The sequence below is a fragment of the Protopterus annectens genome, chromosome 2.part1, assembly GCF_019279795.1.
Source record: "Protopterus annectens isolate FY-2018-M chromosome 2.part1, PAN1.0, whole genome shotgun sequence".
In the NCBI taxonomy this organism is placed as follows: Eukaryota; Metazoa; Chordata; order Ceratodontiformes; family Protopteridae; genus Protopterus; species Protopterus annectens.
In genome coordinates, this window is record NC_056729.1 from 1,201,045,097 (window position 1) to 1,201,071,040 (window position 25,944).

A 25,944-nucleotide genomic window follows, 5' to 3' on the forward strand; every position below is an offset into this window, starting at 1 on the left:
GTGTGATCAGGCTGACAGTGGACCGGAAGTTTCCAAACTTCAGGATTACACAAGCAGCAAACACAGTCTTCCTGCAACAAGTATGATTAAAATTTGGGGGATATAGGATTACTGCAAAAGTAAAACAATTAAATATCAGTAAGCCATAAGCTTTCAAATGATAAGATACATGTGTAGGAAATATGGTGGCAGGAATAAAAAGTGGAAGCAAGACCTCTACTGCCTGTATATTACGTGCATTTCTGGAGGTAGCTTCTCATTAGCTTGCAGAAGAGTTTTCATGCACTCTTAATGCAGTACAGCAGGACAGTTATAGTATGTGGACAGGTTCCCAATGTGGGGGAAAAACATTATGAAAGTAAAAACTATTCCATGCACCAAGTAAGTGGAGCAAGTGCCCTTCTACAACATACACCACTTAACTGAAAACAGCACCCTTTTACAAAATATAAAGCTAGTCAATACTGTTAACGGCCACTGCATTCAACAGAACAGACCACTCTTGTTCAAAATAAGAGTAATAGAAAAGGCAAAATTAAGCTGCAAAATCATATTCTTACCAATGATGTTTGATCTTCAAAAGGTCTTGTAATATTTTTCCTAAAAAAAAAAAATGTATGCATAGTTAATACAAGTTAAATTTCATTTACAGATTTGTATCTACAACAGCATTTATTAGTAACAATGCAGCATACTTAAGTATTACCATAGCACTGTAGTTACCAAAAACCATATGCTGGCCGATAAAGTGCATTTGCCTACTCCAAGACCAAATGGTCATCAAGTTTGCTAAAGACTGCCATATTCTGTAAGCGGCTAACAAGATAGCTTTGTCATCTGTGGCACTTTTATGGAAGGAAAAAATGTTAACAGATTTATGGGCAAGTCCAATGAATAGCTTAGCAAGTTGAACTTTCTCTGGCTGAACTGGTTAGTTAACTACAAGTCTGGAAAAATCTAATTCTGATGTAGCCATTTCAGATGTTTATCAAACTGAAGAAAACTGGGTTCATTATGCATTAAATCCTTGAAATCTACTGCATCATTGTACTGTCCCAACAATGCTAAATTATGCTCTGCAGCTACACCATGTACTAACTCTGAATATGTTTTATTTCTTATACCACATCACACACAAAAAATTCCAGCAGATTTCAGAGTACTCGCACCTCAATTTTTGTTTGTGGGAATCCACTCCAGAGTAAAAATATTCTGCTATCCTTTTATGCCATGCTACACTGCTGTAATAAATCTCCTCTCCCGTGCTCAAAATTTCATTCCTTCTTAGACCAACCACTTCATCTCCGTGCCAGAGTTAAGGACAGTGAGAATTCCTCCACAAAAGCAGTTCTTGACCACTGTCTGACATGCGGTCCTCCTACAAGGAATCATGCTAATGGACTATTAAACTTGCTTGCTATTTACTGAAGGCCCTTTCAGCCAGCATGTGATCTTTGTGGCAACTACTGGTGCCCAAACAAGAGGGTGAAGCAGGAAGACAAAGCAGACACTAAAGGTGGGGGGGGGCTCTGTGATCAAATAATGACAAGTACTCCCAACAGCGGTCCTCTGTAGTAACCCTTGAAAAAGCATAAAAGACAGAAAGGATGGGGTTTTAGGGAAAAAAAATAAAACCTAATGAACATCTTTTGGATGGATGCTCAGTATCTAGACCAAAATCCATATTCTGATCTTTGTGGAGATGTACACCAATGACTATGAGAACCTACCGCACATGTTCACATTGTGTACACTGCTAAAGTAAGCACTAAGGAAGCCAACCTGGGAAGGAAAACCTTTTTAATGTTGACCAGAGATCTACTAGTATTCTAATCACACAAAATGCAGTGGGTGACTCACTCTGGCAATGGTTTGGTCACTGCAAAACCATCCCCATCTGGTGAAAATGCAAACAACTGATGATGATTCTTCCTTAATTCACACATTTGAAGGAGGTAAAACTGCAAGTGGTGAAAGATAACCAAAAAGAAACATGTTTTCCACCTACTCTGCAACTCAGAAAAGAGAAATGGGAGGTTAATACACAGACTGGGGGAGTGCATATAATATCTTGGACAGGAAATGAGAATTACCATAATGGACACCTGTTCCTTACAGGAAGCCAAATAAGGTCATGGAAATCATGCAAGGGATTACAACTTGGTAGAATTTTCTGTCGGCAAACTACAGTACGTTTATAAAAGGCAGACAAGCCATTCATTAAGTTTTAGTCTCACAGTGGAGAGAGAATTTGTACAGGAGCATGAAGTAAAGAATTCCCTTCCAAAACCTGTTTCAGTCTGTGCTTGGCCAAGGTTCAATTACAATGTACAGAGAGCTGTGATTTAAGCTCTGACAGAGTAACTAAGGACCACGTCAAACAGGTGCATGATGAACAGACTGACCATGTAATAGGGGAACAGAATTATCCTTCTGGCAAACAGGTAACCTTCTTCTAGTTGGGTCTGCCTGTACCTTGACTGAAAGGAATCCTGGCATCATCCAAACTATTAGAGATGGCAGGTGGGTTTAGTGAAACTACAGTCGCAACCAAACCATCAGATGCAGGCAACTGTTTTCCCACAGAGGGATCAGAAGTAAATGCAGAAAGTAAGAGATTTTTCTTAGTCTACCAAAAATGTACTCAATACCCACCCAATATGATATGCTGAAGAGAGAATTTAAATGGCACAGCTGTCTAACAAACATCAAGAGAGTTCAATCTTCAGTGTGTCCCACTTCCTAAGACTATGTGACTACTGATCATTCAGCTGAAGCGCCACAACTTGTTTCAAGCTACAGTGCAGTACATCACGCAGAGTAAAACATTCTATTGTAATACATCAAACTACATATACACATTTTTCACATTAAGCTTCATCAGATATTACTACAACACAGATGCCATTTTTGTTTTATTGTTGGGCTCAAAGTATCCATAAGAATGCTCAGTTCCTTCAGAAAGTGCACTGTCATATGAAACTGCACTCCATGGTCCATTTCTCAAACGTAAAGCACTTCTTTAGACAGGATACTGGTGCAATCCTCATGCTACAGAATTATCCTTTAGTCTCAAAGACAGTCTTCAGGAGCACCTCCACAGCTTTTAGGCCAGGAAAAACATCCTCATCTTGAATACAGGTGTGTTGGCATTGTTTTGGTTCACTCCACCATCAATGCACCACCCAAAGTGGGTTCACTGTTTAAAAAAGCCTTCAGTAGGATGGGCACTACGGGAGAAAGGGGAGGGAAGAAAGAAAGAAATAAGAACCCCATCTCCAAGTGATATGCCGGGACTACAACACTAAAGAACGGATGCATAAAAAAATCTGAAAAAGGATTCTTCATCCACTGACAGCACTATCTTTGCCAAAAAAAAAAAGTAGTATGCGAAAGCCACAAAATTACTCTTGGATGCGAGATCCAACACGCATTAAGAAGACACGGGCTGGATTGCTCCAAGAGGCATTTCCCAAACAAATTCTAAAAGTCCTGGGTCCTTTCCATGAGAAAAAAAGTAGAGCCCCAAAAGGCAGCCAGAACTGCCCATATAAATGAAGCATGTTGCTCCAGAAGCAAAGTGGGTTTTGCTCAATTGATTGTGATTGCAACCAAGGTGACACCCATGGGAGGGGGGGGGGGGGGAATCACCACGACAGTCTACTAGGAACGGACCATCAGCATCAGGTTATCCACTTTTAGGAATGCAAGGAAATTGTGCTGCTAAAGATTGTCTGTCATAATGACCAATACGGTCATAATCATACTGGGGTGAAGGCTAGATCACACTGCAGCACCTTATACTGGAAGTGATTCTCACTCAATATGGAACCTACAACGTTTCCTTTTGTTCTGCCTTTGTTTTACAGCATCAGGAAATAAACATCCGAGTTACATTTTTGTGAGTCCAAAAGCATTAACGGATTCTGAATTTTAGACGTAACCGAGAAACTGCATTTTTTTCACTTACAAAAAGAATGACATTTTATTGTGATAGCGGCCAAGACAGACTGCCATGTAAGTGCACTTGATTTGCCCCACACTACCCACTATGTTACTGCTGTGTTCTAGAACCAGTGGTTTGTGTTGCATACCCCTTCTTATGTACAGTTGACATCAGAAGCCCTTCCCACTCTTCCCACTTGCTTGTACTGTGAAGCACTACAAAAATCATACCTGAAAAGCCCTCCCATCACACTGATTAAAACTTAAATCCAAAGCATAAAAATTGGCAGGAACACCACAGCTTCTCACAGTAAAAGTATTTACTTGTAAAAATGGACCAGATAAGCGCTTTCACGTTGTAAAACCAATGCTTCTTCAGATCATAAAAAACACAAAAATCACAGCTCACTTTAAAAACAGTTAGATGTTCAATCAGCTATGTTAATTCAACACTTCATTAAACCAATTTCCTCCCTTTCAATACAGGTTTTAGAGACACAAGCATATCAGCCTATAGCCTCAAGATCCACTGAAGTTCTACTGTTTCAGTATAGTTAGTGAGATCACCCCCACTCCCCCGGTGACCCACATGCACTATTTGTGGTAAAAACAAACTCATGTCCAGCATTTTCTTTAATAGGTTTAGCTAATGCATTGTTCATATTGTAAGTCCTAATCTCATGAGAATGACTAAAAAATCTTTCTTTTAATCTTTTATTGGTCTTACTAACATAAGAGTCCTGTACACGACTTGCACATGGCTAAATAAATCACATTTGCTGTACTACAATCTGCACAGAATCTAGGACTATAAACATCCACGGATGAAATATATTTTAACACTTATTCCTGTGAAATATATTTACAGGTTATGCAATGCCTGCAACTGTATGTACCAAGTCTGGCAGATAGCAAGTTGATCTAGTATTACAATTCCCTGTGCACAGTTGTCTTTTCAAGTTTAAACAATTTTTATACATAAGAGGAATTGTTCCCAACTATTTCAGCTGTTTTGAAAGTATTTCCCATTTTGTTTTGTATAATATTACATACAGACCCTACATCATTCGTATACTTCAAACCACATCTGAGTTTACTGACAAAGCTCCTATGCTTATGTGCACTAGAAGCACGTCTAGAGAAGTTTGGGGCAGCAATGTTTTTTCTATCCTTGTCCATCCTCTCTTTATGCTGTATTAGAAGTTCCTTCCTATATCCCCTTTTCAAAAAACATCGACTCAATGCATCAATGTTTTCATGAAATGTTTCCTCTTGTGTGCATGGCCTAGAGGCTCTCATGTAGTGGCCTCTTACTACATTAAGATATATATATGCCTGAGGTGCATACTATCAAAGGACAAATAACTATTTTTTCAACATCCCTTTCGGAATAAATTGGTATCCGACCCATTTGGTTGACCATTAATCGTACATCCAAAAAATTTCTCTATGACATGGACACAGTAAACCTCAAAAATTCAGTGGTATGGTTAATGTAGTGAAGAAAACCATACAATTCATACCACAAGATAAAAACATTGCCCACAAAACGATGATAAAATCTGATGTGTGGTCTGTATACATTATTGTCAAGCACAAATTGTTCCTCCCATGAGTTCATTACTGCATCTGCATACGAATTTGCACAAGGGGTGCCCATGGCCACCCCCTATTTTTGTGCATATAAGCAGTCACCATACAAAAAAAATAGTTTAAAAACCAAATCCAGCAAGCAGCAAACCATATCAACCTGACTGTTGTCAAAATTCCCTCTGTCAACAGTTCTCTAATGGTATCAAGGCCATGCTCATTTGGAATGCATGTAAATAAATTCACTAAATCAAGGGCACAAGAAAAAAACCCTGTTATATCACCACAACTCTCCAAAAACATGAAGAGGTCAGTTAAAAATTGCTCAGTGTCCCTGTGTACAGAAGAGACCCAAAGCCAACATTGTCTTAAGCTTACTTTCCACATATAAAGAACATGTTTGTGTGACCCATCCTTCCCCTGATGCAATCAAACGTAGGGGTGGTTTGATCAAAGATTTATGAACATTGGGAAGGCCCTTTATCCATGGTATCTTAGGTTCAGTCACATACAAAAAAATCAAACAAGTTACGGTCAATGGAAGTTTCCATAAATAATTCATATAAGGGACTATGTAAAGCTCTTTCCAATAGTGAGAATCAAACCTTGCAACTTGAGACTGAAAGGCATACACATACACCTTAACCACTGTACCACTTGGCCTTTCAGGTATAATTTTGTACATAACCTCTGATTTGAATAACACTTTAGTGAGTGTACATAATCAATAATATCTTACCCTCTCTCTCCATGCTGACCTGTACATGTGTTGTATCCTCATTCAGCATGGCAAGCATTCTCAAATTATAATCTTTGTGATTCATGACTACTACAGACGCTCCTTTAGAGGGTCTGATGCTTATAGCCTGATTACTCTTTAAATAATTTAGGGCTCGGTGCTGTGATGCTGTTAAATTATTATAACCCTTAGCCCTTTCTCCATGCATGTATTCACATAACTCATTTTCACATATTTTTAAGCAAAGGCATAGATGAAACAAAAACACTCGGCTGCCTAAATCGTGGTCTGTTAGTAGCATTAGTTTTAAAGTCAAATTTCGACAAAAGTCTTAAATCAATCAGATCATCACTCACCTCTGATTGTACAGACGGAATAAAACAGAGTCCCTTATTCAGAACAGATTGAATGGTCAGAAAGGTTATACACTATACAATTCACCTCATCATCTTGCGTATTCTTTGTGGGCACTCACTGAAATGTTTCCTCTTGTGGCACCCTCTGCTGAGTGAACAAGATGACTTATTCACCGGTAAGGGATGAGAACCCTGTTTCTCAGTTGGTCTTACTTTTGGTCTGGCTTCCATGTTATGCCGTTGTACTGCGTTACCTCCAGACATCAGATTACTCGATTGTGGACCATCATTCACTAAAGTGTTATTCAATGCAACATTCTGTACACTATTATGGGACAGCAGCACATCAGTTCTTATGGTATCATCATCTGCTCCTTCTACATCCTGCTCCAGTCAAGGTTCTTGATTTTCTGGCACCATCATATTATTCTGGTCAAGCTCAGGAGCCCTTTGCTGGCCACCCCTCTTCTCTGTTGTTCTTGGCCATACAAAAATATGGACAGATACAACGTTATTATAATCTCTTATTAGTTTCCTAGTTTTTATAAGCTGGAGTTTCAGTTCATAATTAGACATATTGGTGAAGGTATTTTCTAAAGTATGCATATACATTTCACCCATAAAGTGCTGCTCAGTATTTAACCTGCATGCTTCTACTGCCTCTAAAACTCTGCTCAAAAGGCAGAAAATATTCAATCAAGAGGTTGATGTATTTGAAGCTCAAGTCTAAGTTCATTTGTTGCCATTGTTTGATTAAGTCTGCATGCATTTCACCATAACTAGGCATACAAAGCATTCTTAATACCCTAGGGATGATTTTACAGTGCAGACAAGCCTCCAAATGGAGGCACTGCTATTGTTGTCTCTAACAAACAAATTGTCTTCCAGTTCTCTTACAAGTTTCAAAAACTCAGGAAAGTCATTACTTACAGGTTCTCTGTTTCCACAAAATTGAGCCCAACAAGTGGATTCTACCTAAGTTTATCACCTTACTCCATCTCTGCTGCAGGCATCTGCTTGAGGGATTATATTCCAGTTCTATAGTTGCTGTCTCAGCCATGTCCAGGGTGGAACTCACAAATAGAACCAAGGCAAAACACAAGACCCAAGTCCCAACCACTGATAAAGGTAACTGCCAGATAAACACCAAAAATCCAAACCATAAAAATGGCAGGAACACCACAGCTTTACTGTGTGAAGCTGTGGCAGGAACACCACAGCTTCACACAGTAAAATTATTTGTAAAAATGGACCAGATAAGTGCTTTCACGTTGTAAAATCAACGCTTCTTCAGATCATAAAGACAAAAATCACAGATCAGTATAAAAACAGCCAGATGTTCAATCAGCTATGTTAATTCATCACTTCATTAAACTATTTCCTCCCTTTCAATATAAGTTTTAAAGAGACAAGCATTAAAACCAGGATGTTTATCAGCCTGTAGCCTCAAAATCCATTTAAGTTCTAGTCTATGTATAGTTAGTGAGATCACCCCCTCGGCGACCCACAAGCACTATTTGTACTACTCTAAAAACAAATGCATGTCCAGCATTTTCTTTAATATGTTTAGCTAATGCATTGTTCATATTGCAAGTCTAACCTCATGAGAATGACTAAAAATTCCATCTTTTAATACTTATAAACAAAGACACTGGCAACCTTCAAACACTGGACCCCACCCAGTTTGAGTTCGTGAAGGGCTGATCTTGTCTCCTGAATCTGAGTGACTTCTTCGAATCGGTCTCCAGAGCCGTGGACGAGGGTAAGGCGGTCCACACAGCCTATCTGGACCTTACCAAGGCCTTCGACACCATCCCCCACTCTGGAATCATAGATAAACTTACTAAGCTGGGCATTAATCCCTACATCACTCAATGGGTTGCCAGCTGGCTTACTGACAGAACCCAGACTGTAATAGTAGCAGACTCCAAATCCAGCTCCAGACAAGTGACAAGTGGAATACCTCAGGGTTCTATCCTGGGACCGCTCTCGTTTGGCATCTACTTCTCTAAAGTACAGGCCAACACTAAGGGACTCTGGCAAGCAAAGTTTGCAGACGACTGCAAACTGGGAGGTATTACTGAATTCCCAAATGATGTGGATATTCCTCAAAAGGGTCTTACAGAAACAGATGCTTGGTGCCAGAGCCATGGGCTCAAGCTTAATGCCAAGAAATGTACAGTTATCCCCTTTGGGGAAAAACCATGTACCCATGAATTACCACACAGGTGGCAGTTCACTAAACACCAAAAGTGTGATGACAGACTTAGGGGCACAGATGGACAGTGGTCTCACCTTTGATGACCACATCGCCACAACAGTCAGGAAATCCTATGTGGCACACCTCATCAGTAAGAGTTTTTCATCCAGAAAAAAAGAAGGTCATTGTCTCACTGTACTCATCCCTCATTAGACCCATTACAGAATACAACGCCCAGTTTGGTATGTACCTCACAAGACATCTGCAACAGCTGGAAAGGCCGCAGAAATACCTCACTAAAAGAATCACAGGCCTAAAGCAGATGCCCTATGCTGACAGTCTAAAAGACTCCAGCTATACTCTGTGGCATATAGTCTACTCAGAGGTGAACTCTGCTCAACATACAAGGCCATGTCAAACCCTAAGCTGTTGGACATGCCCCACTTAAAGAAATCCCAATCCCTCAGAGCCACACACTCCAGGGATCTAAACCTTGTCATCACAATGAACAAAACATGCTGGAGGAATAGGTTCCTGACCCAGAGACTCCCCATACTCTGGAATAGACTGCCCATACATGCCAAGCAGAGCGCCTCCTTGGCCCTCTTCAAAAGGAACCTTGACGACTGGATGGGAGACAGGAAATTCACCCCGGGATCATGTCAGTCGCCCCGCTAGACAGGGTCCAGGGAAGTAAATATTGTGGGAAGAAATATCCATGGAATTGTTATGGCTAGGCTTGTATAGGCCCTAGGGCTGATAGCCTTGGACCAACCTATGAACCAACAAAGAATCCTGCACAGGACTTGCATGTGGCTAAATAAATCTCATTTGGTGTACTACAATCTGCATAGAATCTAGGACTAAAAATATATTTCATCCGTGGATGTTTAAACACTTGTTCCTGTGAAATATAGGTACATACTCTGCAATGCCTGCAACTGTATGTACCAAGTCTGGCAGATAGCAAGTTACTTGACCTAGTATTACAATTCCTTGGGCACAGTTGTCTTTTCAAGTTTAAACAATTTTTATACATAAAAGAGGGATTGTTTCAAACTATTTCAGCTGTCTTGTTGTCATAAGTATTCCCCAGTTTTTTCGTATATTACATACAGAGCCTACATCATTTGTATACTTCAAACAAAATCTGAGTTTACTGACAAAGCTCCTATGCTTATGTGCACTAGAAGCACGTCTAGAGAAGTATGGGGCAGCAATGGTTTTACTATCCTTGACCACCCTTCTCTTTATGCTGTATCAGAAGGTCCTTCTTATAGCCCCTTTTCAAAAGAATGTGGACTCAATGCATCAATGTTTTCATGAAATGTTTCCTCTTGTGTGCATAGCCTAGAGGCTCTCATGTAGTGGCCTCTTACTACATTAGGATATAGGTTTGTCAGTAAACTCAGATTTGGTTTGAAGTATACAAATGATGTAGGCTCTATATGTAATATTATACGAAAAAAATGGGGAATACTTATAAGTGACAAAACAACAGCTGAAATAGTTGGGAACAATCCCTCTTTTATGTATAAAAAATGTTTAAACTTGAAAAGACAACTGTGCACAGGATTCTATGCTGGTAAGACCAACAAGAGATTAAAAGATAGAACTTTTAATCACTCTCATGAGATTAGGACTTGCAATATGAACAATGGATTAGCTAAACATATTAAAGAAAATGCTGGACATGAGTTTGTTTTTAAGAGTACTACAAATAGTGCATGTGGGTCCCAGAGGGGGTGATCTCACTAACTATACTGAAACAGTAGAACTTAAATGGATCTTGAGGCTACAGGCTGATAAACATCCTGGTATTAATGCTCGTGACTCTTTAAAACCTGCATTGAAAGGGAGAAAACTGGTTTAATGAAGTGATGTGAATTAACATAGCTGTGTTTTTAAACTGAGCTGTGATTTTGTGTTTTTATGATCTGAAGAAGCACTGGTTTTAAAACGTGAAAGCGCTTATCTTGGCCATTTTTACAAATAAATACTTTTACTGTGTGAAACTGTGGTGTTCCTGCCAATTTTTATGCTTTGGATTTTCAGTGTTTATCTGGCAGTTACCTTCATCAGTGGTTGGGACTTGGTTCTTGTGTTTGACCGATTAAAACTTCAGATTCCCTTTCATAGCTTGCCATCCACCAGCTACAGAGTGAAGTACCTACAACTTTAACTATCATTTCTAGCTTATTTTTAAAATTCTCTGATCTAGTCCTTAGTATTGTCCTATGTGATCAATAAAAAGACCTAGTTAGGAAAAATATTTAGGCAGAACAAGAACAAACATACAATACATATAAGGGGAAAGGCATGATCCAAAAATGAGACATGAAAGGGTAGCATACGTTGGACAAGAAGTGTGGAGTAGAGATTTGGGAGGTACTCAGTATGTGAATCAGCTGTTTGGCTTAAGGAGCTTTGGTATTCCCAATTTCTGCTTGAATGGCAGCTCCTCCAAATGGGCATCACCCTAGGAGATTCGAGGGAAAGATTCCACACCCCTATGAAACAAAGCAGCTTCAGACTGATAAGGGATGACTTGTTGGTTGGCAAGGCAGGGGGAAAGAAAGCATATAGAAAAAATATTATTCAGCTTCAAATGTTTGCCACTGGCTGCTTATTAACATACATGTTCATAGATTAGTGCTAGGCTAACTGCCCTTATTGGCCGTTTTAAGCCTAGCCAATTACCCCATGTGAGAATCAAACCATGCATCTTGTATCTGTAAGGTAACCTTAACCATTATGTCAACCCCCCACTTAAAATGCTCTGTGCATCATGCCCCAACAGCTCCACTCATACATACACAGTTGACTGCAGTAAGAATACAACCCTTACCTATGTAAGTTTATGAATTAGAGATCAAAGTACTTAACACACGAACCTCAGCACAAGTCTATAATATGGATAATTACCAGACTTGGCAAATTATTAACTGCTGGCATAGTACAGTTGTGTACACTTACCATAAATGTAGATGTCCGAGTGTATTCACTGTTGCAGTCACTACACCTGGGCAATCCGCCGGCAGGTTGCCCCCAGTCGGCCCGACCAACAACGTCCCGGGTCCTGCGCCGGCCGCTTTCCCCTCTTTCATGAAGTCAGGTCGTCAGGGGTACAAAACATGCCGACGCCATTACATCAGTTTTTCCTGCCCCAGATATCAGGTGCCCCCCAAATGGGGAGCAAAAAATATATACAAGTATATAATTTAAAACACAAAAAAATATACCTCCAAACAAAATTTGCTTTTGTTTGGAGGTACATTTTTTGTGTTTTAAATTATATACTTGTATATATTTTTTGCTCCCCATTTGGGAAAATATACCTCCAAACAAAATTTGCTTTTGTTTGGAGGTACATTTTTTGTGTTTTAAATTATATACTTGTATATATTTTTTGCTCCCCATTTGGGGGGCACCTGATATCTGGGGCAGGAAAAACTTATGTAATGGCGTCGGCATGTTGCAACATCTCTTCAGCTCTGTCCCAACCACTTATCCATACTTCCTCTTTACACTCTCCACACATTGCACCAAACCTATTTAATACTGCCCCTCACCTTTATTACAAATATAGGCTGATTAATTGCACCAACCCAAACCAAACAAAAATTAAGTGCAAGAATAGCGAGACCAGGAGAAGAAAAAAAAAATGCAAATCCCTTTTAACATCTGGAACTTGAGAGAAACCTGAAGTAACCATCTAGTACACCACCAGATGAAATAAACAGCATAGAAAGAAGAACTATACAGGCAATCCCCTTTTTAACAGCTTAGGACCAGAGAGAGGCCTGTAGTGACGAACAGGAACTGTTTACTTGGATATGAACAAAAATGTAGAACACAGTGAACCAATAAAAAGCAAATGGAAAAGAGCAGTATAAAATCCAACAGACTTTTGTCCATTTTACTTGGTTCGTGGTTGAACACAGCTTTGCGGTCACCAGGACTTGTTTTACTACTTCCCATGCACGCTACCATTCATGTTTATGTTTTCTGTTACATCTTAGTTATTGTTGTTGAACAGCTGTTACTGTTGTTGCTGATATTTTTTCTGCTAGCCATAGATCTTTCACTGTGCTTGAATTATGGCATTGCCATTTAGCAACTTATTACATCACTGTCTTGAATTTCTGTTGTGCAAAACTCCTATGCTCTACTTCTGACAAGGTTGGCAGCTGACTCACTGGTAGCCTACTTGGCAGTAGCCTTAATTCTTCTGACTCTCTGTGGTTCAGCGTAAATCAATAATTACATCAATTAGCAATAGCACAACAGAGGTTCACCGGGTAATTAACTTACTCTAAGCTGTTACTTGAACGCGGCAACAAAGAGATTATTACTAGTGAGATTGCTGACTCAATGATCATGGACACATGACACAATGGACTGGGTCACGAAACCCTACGATATGTTGATAAATGCAGAGACAGCTGTGCCTAACAGAAATGAGCCCAAACAATCATATTACACAAAACAAAAAGCCATAGCCAGGATTTGGAAATCAGGATATGAAGCGCGCAGCGAAACACAAACTAAACTGTGAAGAGAGGGCCGGACGCACGACAACCTTTTAGCTTACGAAACAGCTTTATTTTCACGTTAAAAAATAAGCCAAATCATGTATTTTTCACACTTCAATTAGAATCTAGCAATCCTCATAGAATATGAATGAATGCCATGTACTGAATACAAATGCTAAATGTATATGACATTGAACAGATCATCCACAGATGTAAAATATAGAATGTATGGTGTGAATAAATATACCACTTGTACAATAACAAATAATGTCATAAAGCCAGTTTTTATATATATATATATATATATATATATATATATATATATATATATATGAAAATAGAGACTTATTTATATTACAAATCACCAACTGTACTCCCATCTAGTGGTCAAAACTGGATGTGCATTGAATTTCCATCCTAAATGATGTTCTCTATTAAAGGATAGTATGTGAATAAATGATAAATATGTATATAAAAATGTATATAAAAATCTATGAAATATAAAAAAAATATATATATTATATATATATATATATATATATATATATATATATATATATATGAAAAATAATGATTATATAATGTGCATTTTCTAAATATGTGAATAAATGTTGTTGCAAATAAGTTAAATATATTACACAAATATAAAAATGTAAAAATGGATGATCACAAAACGTAGAACAGTGACAAACCATAAATTAATCACATAATAATAATGAAAAGTAATATATTGTATATATATGTGTATATATATATATATATATATATATATATATATATACGCAGGCATGTCACGTAATGGAGCAAATGTGTGAAAAATGTATCTCTAAATTCTATACCAACCCCTAGATCAAATGTATAAAAACATGGTGAATAATCTAAAAAAGTTTATAAAAAATGGATTGATGCAAAATGAACTATCAGAAATGTACCAAATAAAGAAATATAAATATGAATATAAATATAAATATAAATGTGAATATAAATATATGTATCAAATATATAATATATTTAAAAATATATAGATATAAATATGAGTGTATTATATCAAATATATGTGTGTAAAAATGATACTCATGACATGAAAATGAAAATAAAAATTGAAAAATGAAAATAATTACAATTTAGCTGCCCTTAATTTTAAAAACTCCTACTTACACTACAATAGTGCACACCCTTTACATCATAATAAGAGCATTGTAAAAGGCCAAATGGTGAGGATTTCTAGAATGACTTCCAACAATCAAGATTTTAGTGATGAAATGGATTCTCTGGTTAATATGTTTTTGGATAGAGGTTACCCCTTAGATTTGTGTAACTGCATTAAATTAGAAGAAAAGATAGATTTACACCTATATTGAGCTACCACCATCCCCCCATTGTTGCTAATGTTCAAGTATTAGGTTCATTAGAAAACAAGAAAACAGATAAGATGTACACCCATTCATTTGTCACCCAATATAGTGGTGACGCAGGTATTGTAAAACAGGTGTTTAAGGAATGGGACAAATTCCTTAACATTACAAACCTGAGTTTTAACAAGTCAATTGATTCTTTTAATGTTATTTAACATCAAAGATTGGTTGATAGTCCAAAAAACAAGAAAAGTAACAAAATTAAGGGTACCTATTCCTGTGGAATGTGTTCACAATGTTCATTTATGACTAATACACAAAAAATTTTTGTTCAAGTAAGAGAAAAAGATATTGTTGGTAAAACATACAGCAATTGTAATTCTTTTGGAGTTGTATATATTGCTTTATGTGACATCTGCTCAGCCTTCTATGTTGGTAAGACCGAGAGAAAGATCAAAAGAAGGATTTATGAACATTTGAATGACATTAAAAAGAAGAATGAACACAACGCATTATATAAACACTTGACAATTTGCCCTTTGGCAAAATATAAATTTTTCATTCTAGATGAGGAGATAGAATATAGGGAATTATTTTGGCAAATTATTTTGGAGGCAAATAAATTCCCTGGGTTGAATGACAATATTTCCCTTGCTCCAGTTTTAAAATTAAGGGCAGCTAAATTGTAATTATTTTCATTTTTCAATTTTTATTTTCATTTTCATGTCATGAATATCATTTTTACACAAATATATTTGATATAATACACTCATATTTATATCTATATATTTTTAAATAATATATTATATATTTATATTCACATTTATATTTATATTTATATTCATATTTATATTTATTTGGTACATTTCTGATGGTTCATTTTGCATCAATCCATTTTTTATAAACTTTTTTAGATGAAATTTTAGATTATTCACCATGTTTTTATACATTTGATCTAGGGGTTGGTATAGAATTTAGAGATACATTTTTCACACATTTGCTCCATTACATGTCATGTATATATATATATATATATATATATATATATATATATATATACTTTTCATTATTATTATATGATTAATTTATGGTTTGCCACTGTTCTGTGATCATCCATTTTTATATTGTGTAATATATTTAACTTATTTACAACAACATTTATTCACATATTTAGAATATGCACATTATATAATCATTATTTATTTCATATATATATATATATATATATATATATATATATATATATATATATATATATACACAATATATATATATATATTTTTATATACATTTTTATATACATATTTATCATTTATTCACATACTATCCTTTAATAGAGAACAACATTTAGGATGGAAATTCAATGCACATCCAGTTTTGACCACTAAATGGGAGTACAGTTGGTGATTTTTAATATAAATAAGTCTCTATTTTCAAACTAGTGTAGCCACGAAGTTTTTTTATATATATAATATATATAAAAAAAGTACAGTTTTGTACCTACCATAAATGTAGATGTCCGATAGGTATGCATCTGCAGTCCTAACATATGGGTTGTCCTGCCTCAGGCAGCCCTTCGGTCGGCCGGATTCCAAAGTCTGGGTCTGGCCTCGGCTGATGTCGCACTTCACCCGATGTCATAGCTGCTGTGTATTGGGTATAAAGGCATCAGCCGACACCATTTTCCTCAGTGTTTCTTGCCCCAGATGCCAGGTGCCCTCTAGGAAGGCTAAATTTGGATAAATGCAAATAATGCCAAACAGTAGAGAGGAAACCATATAAGAATATATATACATATATACATATATATACAAACAAATACACCATAACAGATTCCCCCAGCTAGCTAAAAGAGGGGTAAATACCCTAGGAATACCACAGAGGGGAAGGAGGGTGGGTAATCCTGACTGCAGATGCATACCTATCGGACATCTACATTTATGGTAGGTACAAAACTGTACTATGTCCTTCAAGGATGCATCTGCAGTCCTAACATATGGGTAGAATACCATAGCCAAACTGGGGGAGGAGGTACTAAGATAAAGATGGTGTAGTTAAGATCCCTTGCAAAACAGCAGTTGCAAAACCTGCTCGGGATCTGGAGTATAAAGGAAGATTATAATGCTTGGCAAATGTATGCATGGAGCTCCAAGTAGCAGCTTCTAAAATGTCTTTGGTAGCCACTCCTCGTAGGAAAGCTGTAGTGGTGGCTGTAGCTCTTGTGGAGTGAGGCCTGATATTTTCTGGAGTTGTCTTTCCATGAAAAGAGTAGCAAAATCTAATGCAATTTCCTATCCATTTTGAGATGGTCTGTTTTGAAATTGCTTTTCCTTGCATTCCTGTTGCATATGCTACCAGAAGCTGGTCAGTTTTTCTGTTGGTCTTAGTTCTGTCCAGATAGTAGCGTAATTGTCTGTGTACATCCAAGGTATGTAGTAGTCTTTCCCCCCTGTTCTGTGGGTTGGGGAAGAATGTAGGCAAATGAATTGCTTGGTTCAATGATACTCTGGAGACCACTTTTGGCATAAAAGTAGGGTTAGTTCTCAGAGACACTCTATCCTGATGGAAGATAAGGAAGGGCTGTACTGCCATTAATGCCTGTAACTCAGATACCCTTCTTGCTGAAGTGATTGCAAGCAGGAAAACAGTTTTCCAAGATAAGAACTGCAAGTCTGCTGTTGCTGCTGGTTCAAAAGGGGGAAGTGTTAACTTTTCCAGCACAAAGTTAAGATCTCATGTAGGCAAAGGTGGTTTCCTTGGAGGCTTTACATTTTTGATTCCTCTCAGGAACTGTCTGAGTAGAGGATGAGAGAAGACTGGTGGATCCATGTTGTATTCTGCTGAAATTGCTGATGCATGAATCTTAATGGAGGAGTAGGACAGGCCATTGTGGAACAGTTCTGCTAAGTATTCCAGGATGTTTGCTATGTTTGCCAATGATACATTTTCCCCTTTTGATGCACTCCAAATGAGGTATCTTTTCCATTTGGCTGAATAAGTCTTCCTTGTGGAGGGTCTGCGAGCCTCCAGGATAATGTCCTTAACCCTCTGAGATAAATCTGGGTTACTTTGTTTTATGCAATATTCCAAGCAGCTAGCTGTAGTGTTTTCAAGTTTGGATGTAGGATCTTGTAGTTGTTCTGTGTTAGAATTAAGGGACATAGAGGTAGAGGCCATGCGTGTGTCCGAGACATGCTTCTCAGTAGCGGGTACCAATGCTGCCTCGGCCAGTCTGGAGCTATCAGGATTATCCTTGGCTGATCCTCTTTGATCTTCAGTAGGACTTTGTACATCAAAGGAAGAGGTGGGAATGCATATGCTGTCAGGTTTTTCCAGCTGAAGGAAAGGGAGTCCACCCTCCAAGCAAGTGGGTGGTATGCTCTTGTGCAGAATTTCTTCAATTGGTGGTTGTGTGGGGAGGTGAACAGGTCTATCTCTGGAAGCCCCCATTTCTTTGTTATGGTTTTGAAGATATCTGGATGTAGCATCCATTCGTGAGCATCCGTGGTAGTTCTGCTTAAGGTGTCTGCTAGTGAATGTTCTTTTCCTGGTACAAATCTGGCCTGGAGTTGAATGTTGAGGTTCAGGGCCACATTCCACAGGTCCATTGCCATCCGGCATAGAGGATATGAGTGTGTACCTCCCTGTTTGTTGATGTACCACATGACTGTGGTGTTGTCCGTCCTTATCAGCAGGTGTCCTTGTTGAAGAAATGGTCTGAATGCCTGGATTGCATGTTTCACTGCCAGCATCTCCTTTTGATTTATGTGTAGATTCAGCTGGTCTTGTGTCCATAGGCCTTGTATACACTTGTCCACCATGTGCGCCCCCCAGCCTAGGTCTGAGGCGTCCGTGGTGATGGTCTGGCTTGGATGAGGTTTGTGGAAAGGCAATCCTCTGTTCAACTGAGAGGCCTGAGCCCACCACAGAAATTCTTGCTTCAGGCATGGAATTATTGGAATCTGGGCTTCTAGACTGTGCTTGTGTTGAGACCATACATTCCTTAGGTACCACTGCAACTTTCTCATATGCAGTCTGGCATGCGGAATCAATATTATGCAGGATGCCATGTAACCCAGGGCTTGCAGGATTTTCCTTGCAGTAAGCTGAGTCTGTGTTGTTAATGCCATGAAATAGACTGGTAGTTGTTTTTGTTTTTCTTCTGTGAGAAAGGCCATCTGAGTTGATGTGTCCAGTTCTGCACCCAAGAATGTTATCCTTTGGGATGGTAGCAGTCTTGACTTTTGCATGTTGACTGTGTATCCCAAGGCTTGCAGCAGTTGTATAACCTTTTCCAAATCTTTTGTTAATTTTGTTTTGTTGTCCGCTTGTATTAGGCAGTCGTCCAGGTATGGATAAATTTGAATTCCCTGAAGCCTGTAATGAGCAATTACTGATGCCAGGCATTTTGTGAATACTCTGGGCGCAGTAGATAAGCCAAAGGGCAATGCTGAGAATTGATAATGCTCTGATCCTGCAAGAAATCTGAGGTGTCTTCTGCAATCTGGTCGTATAGGGACGTGCAGGTATGCCTCCTTGAGATCTAGAGTCACCAGCCAAGACTCCTTGCCCAGCATGGGAAGAAGTTGCTGTAGGGTCAGCATTTTGAATTTTGGAACAATGAGGTATGTGTTCAGAGCGGACAGGTCGAGAATAGGCCTCCATTGATTTTCTTTTCTTGGTACAAGGAAAAGTCTGGAGTAAAATCCTTGTCCTTGTTCCATAGGCGGTACCTTTTCTATAGCTCTCATCCTTAGTAGGTTGTTGATTCGCCTTAAAGCGTTTGTTGTTTGGCTTGGTGGTAGGTTTGGCATTCCTCTCTTTTTTGGTAGAGTGTGGAAGTGAAACCTGTAGCCTTTGTCTATTGTTTGTAAAGTCCATTTGTCTCCTGTAATGTAATGCCAGTTTACGGAAAATAAGGCTAGTTTTCCGCCCAAGGGAACTTCCAGTTGTTCCCTGGTAGGCGGAATTAGAGCCAAGTCATTGTGTCTGTCCTGTGGAAGTGGTGGTGGCTGAATCTGTGGCAGTACTTCTCTGGTTGTTAGGCTGCCACTGACGTCCCCTGTAGGCACCCCTGGATTGACCTCTGCCTCTTGGGCGTCTATTTCTGCCTCTCTGTGTTCTGGAGGTGTCTGGAAAGGACCAATTCTTCGACGGCCAATTTCTGCTAAACCTCGGAGGTTGGACCTGTAAGAAATCCTTGACTGTTTGGACAGATTTTGCTTTTTCTTCTACCTTCTTTAGAACCTGCTGTGCAGGGGAGCCAAACAAACTTTGTTTCTCCATAGGAGCATCTAGGAGTTTTGACTTAACATGGTCTGGTAAGGATTGTTCTTTTAACCAAGCATGCCTTCTAATCACTGTTCCAGTCATAGCTGATCTAAAGGAAGCCTCCAGTGCATCATAGCCACATTTTAAGAAATGGTTACTGACCTGCTGAGAGTTATGTTCCAAATCCTGAAGGGACTTACGGTCTACAGGTTCAGGAGAGGACAGTTTTTTATTTAGCTGGTCTAACAAAAATTTCTGGTACTGAATCATGTGAAATTGACAGTTTAAGGCCCTGGCCGAAAGAGTAGCAGAAGTATAAACCTTTTTACCCCATCTCTCTAATGCTCTAGATTCCCTTTCAGATGAGTGAGGGTTTTTGGCAGAGGCAGCTGCTACAGCTTTGGGGCCCTGTGAAATGGTTTCAGGATCTGCAACAGGAGCCTTATACAAATGGTAGTGTGTGTCCGGGACCCTGTAATATCTGTCAGGCTTGGCAGGGGCCGGAGGGAGAGAATCAGGGGCAGTACAGGCATCATTATATGCATCATCAACAACTGTTAGTACTGGAGGAATGGCTAAAGGCCTATGCTGTGGTAAATGTAAAAAAGTCCTAAGCCTTTTCCTTGAATCTGAAAAATCCTGGCCCTGCCATTGAAAATGTTCCCTCATAGCATGTAAGGTTTCCCCAAAGGAAAATTCTTCAGGAGGAGAAGCAGAAGGAATGGAGTCTTCTGCATCAGAATCCTCATAAGGAGGATATGGGCCTTCCTGAGGGTCTGAAATTTGAGTCATCTGAGGAATAGTCTGTAGAAACAGGTTCCGGGGGTTCAGTTCTAGGTCTCTTATCTGGAGGAGGTTGAGAGGCCCTGTCTGGGTGAGGTTGGGATCCCCTGATCAAAGAAATGAGATCCTCAGCCAGGCTGAGCATTTGGGAACTAGAGGTAGGCCTGTGAGAGGGAGTTTTAGCAGGTAAGACCTTAGAAGATTTAGCTGATTTAGCCCTGGAAAAAGCCTTGATAGACATAGATGCAGGGGGTCTAGCAGCTCCACGTGCAGGGGTAGATATGTCTAAAGGAATAGTATCTGATAAACCCTGGATGCCTGCTTCAGCAGGGGTAATTTCAGTAGCAGATTCAGCCATGCTCTGTGAGGCCTCGGCTATCGGAGGTATGCTTTTGGCCAAAGGAAGAACCGAGGGCTCGGTTTCAGCCGAAACAGAGACACTCGTGGTTGGCCTAACCGTGGTTTCAGCCGAAACCGCGGACCGCGAGTGTCGGTCCTTTTCCTTACGCTTTTTAGCTAATTGTGTAGTCGGAGTCTCCGACGGCATTTTGTATGCAAAAGCGGGACCAAAAAACTCCTCTGCAAACTCCGACCGACGTCTAAGCGTCCGTCGGTTGAAGGAAGCACAGGCTAGACAAGCTGATACGTCATGGTCTGGGCCTAAACAAGGAAGGCAGTAAGAGTGGAAATCCTTATGAGGTATTTGTTTCCCACAAGTTAAACAATTATTTACTTTGTCTGACATCGGCTGAGGCAAGAAAGAGTCCCCAACGGGGTACTTAGCTTTTTAGAAGTCTTCGGTAGTAGAAATCTCTGGATCTGACCGACCGGCACTTGCGAACAGCTTCTGCTTCGGGCACCACGCGGCAAGAAAGACTGAGGAAAATGGCGTCGGCTGATGCCTTTATACCCAATACACAGCAGCTATGACGTCGGGTGAAGTGCGACATCAGCAGAGGCCAGACCCAGACTTTGGAATCCGGCCGACCGAAGGGCTGCCTGAGGCAGGACAACCCATATGTTAGGACTGCAGATGCATCCTTGAAGGACATCTGGCTTTATGACATTATTTGTTATTGTACAAGTGGTATATTTATTCACACCATACATTCTATATTTTACATCTGTGGATCGTAGCATTCTATTTCGATCTGTTCAATGTCATATACATTTAGCATTTGTATTCAGTACATGCGCACATTCATTCATATTCTATGAGGATTGCTAGATTCCTATTGGATATTTTAAACAAAAGGTCAGCATATATAAAGTGTTGTTTGTCATGTTTTTTCTTGTCTGATGAAGTCTAATTGAAGTGACGAAATACGTGTGATTTGGCTACTGTTTAACATATAATAAAGCTGTTTGTGGAAGCAAGGTTGTCCGGTGCAGTCCGTCCTCTTCACAGTGCTTGTTTAGTTTATTAGTTTGTTTTTGCACTGCGCTTCATATCCTGGTTTACAAGTTTTTCAATGGAGAATGAGGACAGTTCTTCCCCGATACGCTCGAGCGTTGGTACATCTCAAGGGGATCAACTTACGGCACTTATTGGGCAACTGAGTCAGTTAGTAGCACTGCTTACTCCTGTTTGCAACACGCTGGTTAGTCAGACAAGTAATGCGACACCTCCGGGGAACCAGAACGCTTTATGTAAACATGGAGAGAGCAATGGAGGGACAACAAGCAATGTGACTAACCGAGACAGCGTGGTATTTGCAAACACTGGTCCTAGTGGAGCTAATAATTTTCCTAACATCGGGAATCGAGATAGCAGTCCTGTTTTTGAACAAAACAACTATGGCAACATTCGTAGGCTGCCTGGAAATCAAGTTGACTGTTCTATTAATAACGATACTACTCTTAATGACTGGCTTAAATGGAAAATAGCGTTTAAAGACATTTCCTGTACTGACAATGATAGTACTAGTACTTATGCTGAACATTTGTATCAACTTAATGATTTACTATTTAAGTACAGGATTTTGAACATAGATAATGCATATTTAAAAGAGTGCCTGAAAGAAAAAATAGTTCCAAAGGGTTTACGTATATACAAATACCTTAATAATGTAAGAGAAGGCACAAAGTTCTTTGATAAGTTGCTTAACATGTTTGATGGATGGGGCTTTGAGCTCCTGAGAAGTATTATCAAGAATAACGAAGATGATATTGATTGTCTTATGAAGCAAATTGATGTTATAAATGGAAAAATTACAAATGACCTTTTGTTTACTGTTGATTTAGAGAGAAAGAAATATTTAGGTTTGAGAAAAGATATAGATGTGAAATGTGAGAGAATTTTAGAAAAGAAAAAAAGAAAAATTTTAAGGGATACATTTGAATATGAGAAGGGTATTCAATACCCAAAACCAAATATTTTTTTAATTACAAAAATGAGAGATTTTTACACAACGACACATACAGGCATGACACTATTGAGGATTACGAAGAGGGACAGGCTGACTTTGGACACGATGTGTTTGACCCTTTAGAATATCCCACCCTCCGAAGGTCAGAAAGGATAAGAAATCAAAGAGAAGAAAACTATCAGAAGAAAGGATGGAGGGGAGGGGGGAGAGGCAGAGGGAGGAGATACTAGTCACTGTCCCTGTAGAAATACCTACTAATGAGAGCATTTTGAGTCTTGACACCAACAACATCGACACCAATATTCAACATATTGGTGACACCTCAGTTATTTGTACATGTGCTAAATACAACAATTTTAACATTTTTAACTATACAGAACTTGAGATTGATGATCTATATTTTGAGTTGTTTTCCAAGGGACTCAATTTTGTACCAAAAATTAAATGTGACATTACCAGAATGATTATTGACATGAAGATGTTTTTGAGAAAAATGAACCTAGAGTTAATTTGTGGGGGCACCCCAAGAGAAGTGGTTTATTCTGATGAATTAAAGAAAAAAAGTATTTGGAACCCCCCTATACACCCACAACTAAGAAATTTTGAAAAAATTAGAGAGAATGAATTAAGAAAAGCAGTTAAAATTAATCATTTTGCCCCAAACCTTACAGTTGAAGAGTTTTCACTGCTCAAGAGTTTAAAAGAAAACACTAACCTGAGAATTATGAAACCTGATAAAGGGGGTGGATTGGTTCTCATGAGCTCTATTATGTATGAAGGCAAAATGTTCAATCTTTTACTAGATGAGTCTAAATATGACAATATCTCTATCAACGAGATTAACATTGGGTATAAAAGGATTTACACAACACTATACGACTTATTTTTGGATGGACTTATTGACTACAACATGTTCGAATTTTTATACAACAGCAAACCAAAAATCCCTTCAATCTTTGGGATTCCCAAAGTACATAAAAATTGCAGTGACCCCCCCCCCCCCCTTTACATCCTATAGTGGCTGCAGAAGGTTCAGTTATTTCCCCTTTGGCCAAGTATATAGATACTAAGTTAAAGGACACAATGGTCAGAGGTACTTCATATTTAAAGGACTCGTGGGATTTTTTGGGTAAAGTGAAGAATATTACTACTATGAAGGACATTATCTTTGTAACCACAGACGTCGTTGATTTGTTTGGCTCAATATCTCATAATACAGGAATAGATTGGTTTGAAGAAGCTATTAGGTCTTTCAAAACATTAACAGATGACGAAATTCTTGTATGCGTTAACCTTATGGAACTAGTTTTGAAACATAACTATTTATTTTTTCAAGGGGAATATTTTCACCAAAAAAGTGGTGTGGCCATGGGAGCAAGGTGTGCTCCAATATAAGCTAACATGGTTTTAAATACATGGGAAGATAAATATATTTACAATGGGAATTATAAAGATTGCTGGGTTCTATATAAACGTTTCCTAGATGATATTATTATATTTTGGAAAGACAGTTTTGATAGGCTCCATGATTTCATCCTGTATATCAACCAGACTACTACTTTTTTAAAATTTACTCATGACATCAACGTAAATAGTAAAAATTATTTGGACATCACATTAGAAAAAGGAGGAGACCATTTGAAGTCAAGGGTGTATAGGAAAAAAACTTTTTCCAACTCCTACTTACACTACAATAGTGCACACCCTTTACATCAGAATAAGAGCATTGTAAAAGGCCAAATGGTGAGGATTTCTAGAATGACTTCCAACAATCAAGATTTTAGTGATGAAATGGATTCTCTGGTTAATATGTTTTTGGATAGAGGTTACCCCTTAGATTTGTGTAACTGCATTAAGTCAGAAGTCGTAGGAGGGAGAAAAGATAGATTTACACCTATATTGAGCTACCACCATCCCCCCATTGTTGCTAATGTTCAAGTATTAGGTTCATTAGAAAACAAGAAAACAGATAAGATGTACACCCATTCATTTGTCACCCAATATAGTGGTGACGCAGGTATTGTAAAACAGGTGTTTCTTAAGGAATGGGACAAATTCCTTAACATTACAGACCTGAGTTTTAACAAGTCGATTGATTCTTTTAATGTTATTTTTAGAAAAGGACGCAACATCAAAGATCGGTTGATAGTCCAACATAGAGAAAACAAGAAAAGTAACAAAATTAAGGGTACCTATTCCTGTGGAATGTGTTCACAATGTTCATTTATGACTAATACACAAAATATTTTTGTTCAAGTAAGAGAAAAAGATATTGTTGGTAAAACATACAGCAATTGTAATTCTTTTGGAGTTGTATATATTGCTTTATGTGACATCTGCTCGGCCTTCTATGTTGGTAAGACCGAGAGAAAGATCAAAAGAAGGATTTATGAACATTTGAATGACATTAAAAAGAAGAATGAACACAATGCATTATATAAACACTTGACAATTTGCCCTTTGGCAAAATATAAATTTTTCATTCTAGATGAGGTAGCGAAAGATGAAAGAGGGGGCCTTTGGGAGACCCAGATAGAATATAGGGAATTATTTTGGCAAATTATTTTGGAGGCAAATAAATTCCCTGGGTTGAATGACAATATTTCCCTTGCTCCAGCTTTAAAATTAAGGGCAGCTAAATTGTAATTATTTTCATTTTTCAATTTTTAATTTTCATGTCATGAATATCATTTTTACACACATATATTTGATATAATACACTCATATTTATATCTATATATTTTTAAATAATATATTATATATTTGATACATATATTTATATTCACATTTATATTTATATT

General features: G+C 38.4%; 1 protein-coding gene across 1 annotated transcript in view; it reads right to left on the reverse strand.

The window, feature by feature from the left end:
- RPF2 (ribosome production factor 2 homolog) overlaps nt 1-25,944 on the reverse strand; it is a 651,328-nt gene that overhangs the window by 461,997 nt on the left and 163,387 nt on the right. Inside the window, exon 4 of the mRNA XM_044062732.1 lies at nt 561-600. Coding sequence (XP_043918667.1) covers nt 561-600 — 40 coding nt within the window. The remainder of the gene's footprint in view (nt 1-560; nt 601-25,944) is intronic.